Source organism: Hyalella azteca, unplaced genomic scaffold (genome assembly GCF_000764305.2).
Source record: "Hyalella azteca isolate HAZT.00-mixed unplaced genomic scaffold, Hazt_2.0.2 contig11002, whole genome shotgun sequence".
In the NCBI taxonomy this organism is placed as follows: Eukaryota; Metazoa; Arthropoda; class Malacostraca; order Amphipoda; family Hyalellidae; genus Hyalella; species Hyalella azteca.
The window spans coordinates 4,045-12,837 of record NW_025941015.1 but is presented as its reverse complement, the minus strand read 5'-3'; the positions used below and the strand labels follow the sequence as shown (position 1 = coordinate 12,837).

Sequence of the window (8,793 nt, the reverse complement as noted above, 5' to 3'; positions counted from 1 at the left end):
GTGTTGAGTGAAGACGTAGCGACGTATTCTCAGGTCAGTGTTGAGTGAAGACGTAGCGACGTATTCTCAGGTCATATTATATTATTATTTTATTATTTACTCATTATATTCAGTGACTTCTATTTCACGTGTGGCTACTCGTTCACTATGGACTGTTATTACAGTCCATATAATTTGTTCATTATATTCAGTGACTTCTATTTCACCTGTAATAACAGTCCATATTATTTACTCATTAATAATAATATAAATATTCTATTTTACGTGTAATAACAATATTAATATTCTATTTTACGTGTAATAACAATATTAATAATAAGAAGAAATTGTGCAGGTACTGGCGGCTGAGCAGCGGCGAAGAGAGCGTGGAGAGCGCCAGGAGCTCAGAGGAGGGCGACGCGATGCTCACATGCGCCTTCTCCCCACTGGGCGGCACGCTCGCTGTGGGGTCAGTGGTCGGACGGCTGCAACATTCTCTTAATACAGTATAAGCAACTAATTTCTTTTGGAAATGAAATATAAGAAACTAATAAGCATGAAATATGAAATATAAGCAACTATAAGCAACTAAACTTGATATAAGCAACTAATTTCTTTTGTATATGACATGGAAAATTCGTGGGTACCTGAAATGTTAATGTAAGTCATGTTGTCATTTGATTGATGAGTCATGTTATCAGCATCCAATGTTGCCTAAGCGCACGGTGTACATGAAGTGTTAAATCTTATAGAGCTGAAAAACATTACGTAATCGAATTCATTATACTACTTTCATTAGATGGACAAAAAATTATCTGCGTGATGTACCCTCGATCTTATTTAATAACGCTATACTTTTTCTTTTTATATATATGACAGAACATCGCTTGATACCCATTATTGATTCATGCGTTTGTAAGATTAAAATAGTAAGATTAAAATAATTCAACGCTGTCCGTATTTATACGGTTTTTGTTTCATTGATTCCGTTGCATCGGTTTATTCGTCTTTTCTCAGTAAATAATTCACCGGTTATTCATCATTGTATTTGCAATGAAAACATTTTTTTTGTTTCTCTGTACAGTTTCATTGATTCCGTTGCATCGGTTTATTCGAGTCTATTCTCACTAAATAATGCACCGGTTATTCAACATTGTATTTGCAATGAAAACATTTTTTTTTGTTTCTCTGTACAGTTTCATTGATTCCATTGCATTGGTTTATTCGTCTTTTCTCAGTAAATAATGCACAGGTTATTCATCATTGTATTTGCAATGAAAACATTTTTTTTTGTTTCTCTGTACAGTTTCATTGATTCCATTGCATCGGTTTATTCGTCTATTCTCAGTAAATAATGCACCGGTTATTCAACATTGTATTTGCAATGAAAACAATTTTTTTTGTTTATCTGTACAGTTTCATTGATTCCATTGCATTGGTTTATTCGAGTCTATTCTCACTAAATAATGCACCGGTTATTCAACATTGTCAACATTGTATTTGCAATGAAAACATTTTTTTTCAGACACTCGTCGGGTTCGGTTGTGCTGTTCTCGGCACCGGCACAGGTGCCATCGCTGCTGCACTTGGCGCGTATGGCGCTGAGACGTTCTTATGGAGACGTCGTCTCCAACAGATCCTTCCTGCTACCTTATTCTCTTAAGCCTTACCTTCAATATAAACACTGGTGAAGATGCTGCTGTAGTATTAACTCCAATAAACGAAAGGGTTTCTGTGAATGAAGATGTAAACGCTAGTCTCACTTTCCGGCACCGCAACTTGAGTATAGAATAGAAGTGTCGGCGCTGAAGAAATAGGCCCATGGCCTGTTGTACAAACACAAGCGAAATGTCAACAAGTATTCCAGTAGTAGAACCCTTCTCAGTGCCAATGCTCGTCTGTAGTCAAATGCAGTGTCGTGTTTCCGACGGTATTCCTCCTGACTGTCGTGAGCTCGTGGTACCTGATAGCAGGTCTTATTGTTATGCAAGCTAGACACTTATAATGTTCATGTCGAGCTGACGTACGGCGCATTATGCCTGCGACCTTAGGGTACGCACACAGTGGAAGCAGGGTTGCCCGCGCGGGCAACCTGCTCCAACCTGCCACAAGAATGAACATAGGATAATAATGTAAGTGTTCACAGTGAAAACCTGTACGAATAGGCTTCTGTATTCTATGGTTTCAGGCGCCAGCCTGAGCAGGTAATCAGCACGCTGGCAACCTGCTTTCACTGTGTGCGTACCCTTACGTTTTATGTTCACATATCCCTTTTCTTTCCTTCATCTCTTAGAGATGCTAACGTTATTTTTTCTGGCCAGATACCGGGCATTGGTCATTTAGAATTTTTTTCACTTGTTGATGAAAAACTTTCTAATGTTCGTGTTAGATGGATAGTTCTGAGGCGCGATTAAACATTATATACATGGTATTATCACTTCAACAAACAATTGCAGATGACAATGCAACTTGAATGGCTGTAAATGAGAAGTATGATGCGTCTGCCAGTATTGCCTGTGAATGTAGGTACTCGGAGCAGTATTCTACCGAAATTGAGTATTGTGAAACGTAAGCCAGTATTGCTGTGAATTAAGGTATTGAGATGCATCTGCAGTAATAGCCAAAGCTATAAGTTTGTTGAGGCCTCTGCTAGTCTGTATGACCCTAAATGAAAGCAGGAAGAATGTAACGATAGTGCTCAGGTTAAAATTATGATGAAGTGTTTGCCAAAATCATTGATATTAAAATCACTTGTTTGCTTGAATCGCAAGTTAACCAGGAATTTAAAAGCAAAGAAAATACCACAAAAATTCACCATATCTTTATAAGATATAATATAAAATTCACCATCTCTTATAAAGATATGGTGAATTTTTGTGGTATATTCTTTGCTGAAAATCATTGATAATATAGAATTTTAAAATCTCGAATGAAGTGCTAAAGCCCAACACATACCAATAAGAGTTTGGTCATTTAGACTGAAGATGTAAGAGTTTGGTCATTTAGACTGAAGATGTAAGAGTTTGGTCATTTAGACTGAAGATACAGGGTTGAATTTCACGACGTGCATTTGCTGGTTACATCGTCAAGTTTATGTAAGAAAGAATGCAGAATAATTCCTCGCAGTTGGCAGCTCGGTAAACGATGAACTTGCTAATTATTAAGAATTTTCTACGAGCTAAAAATCGTTTTGTGTTAAAATATGAAAGAAACCCTAGCGAAAATGTAATGCGTGCCGCTGTCACGATTATTGCAACGTCCAACGTTATCATGAACTTGACAATTGTTGCGTGAACGAAGTTTGTTATTAATGGTATGTAAGTTATGCAAGTTTAGTTTTCTTTCTAACTAGACGACAGTTCATCTAATTGGTAATTGTTATACGACGTTAATGTGATTCTTCAGTTGTTAACCTCGTCTGTGCAGGTGATGATGTGTACGAACCGGCATTTATCATTCCATGCTATCATATATAAATGAAGTAAACCAGCGTAGAACATACGATTTGTAAACTCAGTTACACTTAATTAGAATCAAGGAAATTTCACTATTATTCAACCATTCACTAGATACATTTTGTCCATGATTTACTGGGTGATTCACGGGAACTTTCCGTTTTTTTACATCACGCCAAACAGCTAGATGTAGGGAAAGGGCCAGGAGTGTTTCGTATAAAAGGAAAGGTTATGAAGTCTTGTGCCCCGCCTAGTCAGTTGCCACTATGCTTTGGACAAGTGAGCAGCGTGAGTTTGCTGTCGAAGCGTGTTTTTCTAATTACCGTTTAATATCGTTACTCAACGAGCCTTCCGCATTCGTCCTTCAAGTCGGGTTCCTGATCGGAAATGATCGTTACGTAGGTGGACACATTTAGGGAAAGATGTATTAAATCGATTTTTGACAATGACTGTTCAAAGAACCCTACCTCATTTGAAGAACAACATGCGCCAAGCCATCGCCAACATACCCGTCAATATGCTTCAACGAGTTGAACGGAACCTCAAAAATGGGCCAAGTGAATCCATTGACAAATGGGCCATCATTTGTCCGATGTCCTTTTTAAAACTAAGTGATAAGAAAGTTCGGGCAATGTAATTTTCAATAAAATTTATATTGTAATATCTCTACCATTTATTTCTTCTTGAGCTTTCAAAACGAGAAGTTTCCGTGAACCCTCTAGTTATCTATTCACATTAATCAATTATCTCTCGCTACGCTCACTATAATGTTAAGAAAACTTCACTCGGGCTTTTTCGAATAAATTATGAATAAGAATCTTACTGCAATAATTTTCCGCATCTTGCTCGTTCATTGCTGACATTTTGAAATAAATTATGTAATTTTTGAACAGTTTGTTTCATTGCTCACAAGCCAAGGGTTTGTAATGAATGAATGAAACGAGCAATGCTTCGGGGCATCATTATTCTGCAGGTCCAAGATAAGGTCCGATACGCGCCTTACCTCCTTCACATTCTGTGGCTACTCGTTCACTAGCGACGTTCCTGAATAGCCTGCCTAATTACAAATGCTCCACTCTGGCTTTCAATATTAATGAAACTCAAATTGGTGAGAATTCCACATAACTTTCTCATAAAAGCGAATGTCAAACTAAAGTCGACCATGGACAACAGAGGTCTTCAACTCGAACGATCATGAAAACTGAGAGTAGAGTAACTCAAATTGATGAGAATTTCACATAACTTTCTTATAAAAGCGAATGTGAGACAAAAGTCGACCATGGACAATAGAGGTCTTCAACCCGAACGATCATGAAAACTGAGAGTAGAGTAGCTCGTGCAACAGCAACTCCTGAGGCTTAAGAAAAACCTACGAACCCCCAAACTAACTTTATACTAGTATAATAATCCAGTTTAAAAGTAACTTAACACGTAAAACCAAAAACATATTTGTCTATAGACTGTCAGGAGAGAGATAATAGATATCAATGAGTACTGAAACAAAGCCCAAGCAGAGCGTTACAAGCGACATATGCACACAACTGTACCCTGTTCGTACAGGTCATTGCTGCACCGACTCTCAATGCACGTCTGCAATGCTAAGGATAAAAGTTATACTGCACATAATTCATTATGTGTGCTTTCAGTTTACAAATTCAACTGTTTTTATGTAAAAGCACAATCCGAAATGCAATCGTCTACGCTTCTAAATAGTATCGAAGTACGGGGGTTGACAAATCATCACTCCACTGGAAGTCATTAACACGTTAAGTGCGGCAACGACCCACAGCGCTGGCAGCTGGCCTAAAAACGGCCAAGTCCGCTGCTAAAAAGGCCTATAATTCAAAATATACTAGTAAATTTGTAGGTTCAGTTGCAAAAATTAAATTTTCCTTTATTCATACATTTTATATTTTAATGAGGCAGTACTGCCATTATAAATTTTTGTCAACAAACGCAATTGAAAAAAAAACTAAATCGCGGAATTTATCTTGAAAAAAGACCCTGCCACCCACCCGTGGGTCGTCCCGCACTTAACGTGTTTATTAATTAAGGCAACAACCAATAGCAGGATAAACATCGATCATCACGTGAAAGGCAATTCATTAGACGACACGAGTCTCTCCAGCACTTGCGGCGTATCAACTCTTCAAATGAAGTCGTCGTAGTCGGCCATGTCGTTGTATTGGTCGGTAAAGTCACCAGGCTGCAACAAACAAAATAATGTTAATCAGTCCGACGACGACTCGGAGACGGAGGACGACGAAGGCGGCGCATCAGCGTGACCTTGGACTACGACGTCCTAAACTCATCATAAGGTCATAAGATAAGTCCTCATTTGCTGTCCAGCTAGAACCCGTTTTCTTATTCAATTTCGTTTAAGCGCTATTAAATTTCGCATTATGGGAAAACATATTGAGTCAATGAAAGAAAGAGTTTATACAACGTCATATTAATCACTATGAACCAAAACAAAAACTTAGTTCGCTACAGGATTATACAGGATTATTTTGTTTATGTTATATATTGTAACTGTAGTAAGAGATTAGTTATTTCAGTGATTGTTAGTTGACGTAAATGCAGAAGTGAACAATAAGTTTATGAGTGTATCCGGACAAGAAATATGAAAAATGAGGTGAATTCAATCCAGAAAATATGTAAACGCAATGACTGACCGTTTTCTTGATGGTGTTAAGCTTTGCTTTATCTCCAGCTTTTTTCTTGCCCTTAATAGGCTTGTTGGCTTTGAGCTTCTCGTTGAAAAGAGCCTTTAATGATGCCGTCACTTTACTCAAGTCATCAGACTCCACTGCGGAAAGAAAAAAATTTATTATCTTCCAGCAGCAAGTTCTAAGTGATGATTACATCAAATGTATATTTATATATACTGTACATAGTTTCCTGAAAGAAACTTGTAGCACAAAAGATGATTTTTACTTAAATCAAAGGAATGATTACACCAAATGTACATAGTTTCCTGAAACAAACTTGTAGCACAAAAGATAATTTTCATTTAAATCAAAGGAGTTCTTGGATATAATCAAGAATGAAATGATGCCACTCACAATTAGCGCATAGTTCTTTGCAGAAGCTCTCTAGGAAGGTAGCATAATAGGTCTTCTTCTCTAGTCTATCAGTATCACGAATTTTTTTTATAACTGCTGCGCCGAGCGCCTCGAGACCTTCTGCTGAGCTCAGGTCTGCATCTTCAAGGTTCAGGGCGTTCTTCGTGTCTGAGAAAAATACACCCTGTAAATAAATGCTTTCACGACTCAAATACGCACAGAAGAACTTCCAGTGCCTTGGAAAGTTCTCTGCGGTGATGGTGTCTGTTCCGCATCACAAAAAAAAAATTGACATAATAATTCTTAATTCTTCAAGGTTTAGGGCGTTCTTCGTGTCTGAGAAAAAATACACCCTGTAAATAAATGCTTTCACGACTCAAACACGCACAGAAGAACTTCCAGTGCCTAGGAAAGTTCTCTGCGGTGATGGTGTCTGTTCTGCATTACAAAAAAAAATTAGGAAAGTTAAAAATACACCCTGTAAATAAATGTTTTCACGACTCAAACACGCACAGAAGAACTTCCAGTGCCTTGGAAAGCTCTCAGCAGTGATGGTGTCTGTTCCGCATTACAAGAAAAAAAAAAAAAATAGGGAAGTTGACAAAATTAAGATGTTTTCAAGTTTGACATAATAATTCTTAATTATTCAAGGTTTAGGGCGTTCTTCGTGTCTGAGAAAAAATACACCCTGTAAATAAATGCTTTCACGACTCAAACACGCACAAAAGAACTTCCAGTGCCTAGGAAAGTTCTCTGCGGTGATGGTGTCTGTTCTGCATTACAAAAAAAAATTAGGAAAGTTAAAAATACACCCTGTGAATAAATGTTTTCACGACTCAAACACTCACAGAAGAACTTCCAGTGCCTTGGAAAGTTCTCTGCGGTGATGGTGTCTGTTCTGCATTACAAAAAAATTAGGAAAGTTAAAAATACATCCTGTAAATAAATGCTTTCACGACTCAAACACGCACAGAAGAACTTCCAGTGCTTAGGAAAACTCTCTGCAGTGATGGTGTCTGTTCCGCATTACAATAAAATTAGGAAAGTTGACAAAATTAAGATGTTATTAATTTTGACATATGAATTCTTAATATTTATAGTCCGTAAAAAAATTATATGACCATAAATAACTTGGATGTTACAATTCAGAAATAAAAGAAATCCGTTTTGATTAATCATAAATACATCATAACAACATAATTAAGATGATTTAATGGAATAAATAAACCTGTTGTAACTGAACCCTTTGCAGCAACTCCATATGAATTAAGGCCATTAGGATGAAAACCTTTCAAATACTATCAACAAATCTTCAGATCAGCCCTTAAAAGCTGAATCAAAATTGCAACGAGACAGTTTAAAATATGTTTGAGAACTAATTAGAAATAGAATATGACAAGAACTGTACCCGATTCTTTGATGCCCATCATGTCAACAGCAAACTGCAGGTCCGACTCTTCTTGAATTTTTTGGATTCGCAGTTAAAATATGTTTGAGAACTAATTATAAATAGAATATGACAAGAACTTTACCCGACTCTTTGATGCACACAACGTTTCAAATGGAACGACATTCATTTTCAAGTTTATAGGAAGCAATGAATACAAAAATTTTGGTAGAAATAACTATATGATACACGTAAATATGATACAACACAAAGATTTGGAACCAGGAAAATAACTCGGGAAAATTCTAAAAAATTGGAAAATCCGGTAGTTGCGAGATGGAGCTGGAGTCTCCAGCTATCCATCTGGTAAATCTACAATTCAGCTATCTAATACTCAAGAAAAACCAAGTCTTGAGGATTGTTTTAGAGTTATTTTCACTTTTAAAAACTTTATTGTTCTATCAAGATCTGCGGTGAATTCAACAGGCTCCGAGACACCCTTAATTAAAACTTCAAACTACTGGCATATGCAGCAATGGACTCTTAAAAAAAGCGGGTGTTCTTCAAGACAAATTTTGCTTCAAAGAAGGTTGTTGACTTCTTCATTCTTTTGACTAAATTGGAGTAACTACTTAGACATTGAGCAGCTATTTATGTTACCATATGAGACAAGATCGCAACCAGACCAGGTCTGAAAGCATTACAATCAAGCAACTTTATCTGAAAATCTGCAATGAATTCAACAGGCTCTGTGACAGCCTTGACAACAACGTCAAATTCAACGCGACTGTCACTTGCACTGTGCTGGAGGAACCCACCAGCATCGTCATCTTGCAGTGGCCCGACGATAGCTGAAGCCGTCATCTCTACGGATTTTACTTCGGGTATCCATTTAATAACTATCGGA

General features: G+C 37.3%; 2 protein-coding genes across 3 annotated transcripts in view; one reads left to right on the top strand and one right to left on the bottom strand.

Annotated features, from left to right (window-relative positions):
* LOC108668387 (WD repeat and SOCS box-containing protein 1) overlaps nucleotides 1–2,076 on the top strand; it is a 21,114-nt gene extending 19,038 nt beyond the window's left edge. Inside the window, exons 7-8 of the mRNA XM_018155591.2 lie at nucleotides 335–448; nucleotides 1,505–2,076. Of these exons, the coding sequence (XP_018011080.2) occupies nucleotides 335–448; nucleotides 1,505–1,670 (280 nt within the window). The 3' untranslated portion in view covers nucleotides 1,671–2,076. The remainder of the gene's footprint in view (nucleotides 1–334; nucleotides 449–1,504) is intronic.
* A 3,321-nt stretch (nucleotides 2,077–5,397) lies between these two features.
* LOC108668385 (eukaryotic translation initiation factor 3 subunit J) lies at nucleotides 5,398–8,049 on the bottom strand. Of its 2 annotated transcripts, none has more exons than XR_007156951.1 (4): nucleotides 8,032–8,049; nucleotides 6,500–6,667; nucleotides 6,110–6,243; nucleotides 5,398–5,640 (listed from the first exon to the last, which is right to left on the bottom strand). XR_007156951.1 is itself a non-coding variant. In XM_047882674.1 (4 exons), exons 1-4 carry the CDS (start codon nucleotides 7,927–7,929, stop codon nucleotides 5,584–5,586), a joined length of 381 nt encoding a protein of 126 aa, XP_047738630.1. In that variant the 5' UTR covers nucleotides 7,930–8,006; the 3' UTR covers nucleotides 5,398–5,583. The 2 variants fall into 2 exon arrangements, 1 of the variants encoding a protein (XP_047738630.1); XM_047882674.1 differs by lacking the exon at nucleotides 8,032–8,049 and adding an exon at nucleotides 7,908–8,006.
* Nucleotides 8,050–8,793: the final 744 nt, after the last annotated feature.

Excerpts from the sequence above, each read along its gene's own strand:
- LOC108668385 (XM_047882674.1), bottom strand. The coding sequence starts at position 7,929 with ATGATGGGCATCAAAGAATCGG. Across the intron at positions 6,668-7,907 it reads GATGGGCATCAAAGAATCGG|ACACGAAGAACGCCCTGAAC; the intron begins GTACAGTTCTTG and ends TATTTTTCTCAG. Across the intron at positions 5,641-6,109 it reads TTAACACCATCAAGAAAACG|CCTGGTGACTTTACCGACCA; the intron begins GTCAGTCATTGC and ends TGTTTGTTGCAG.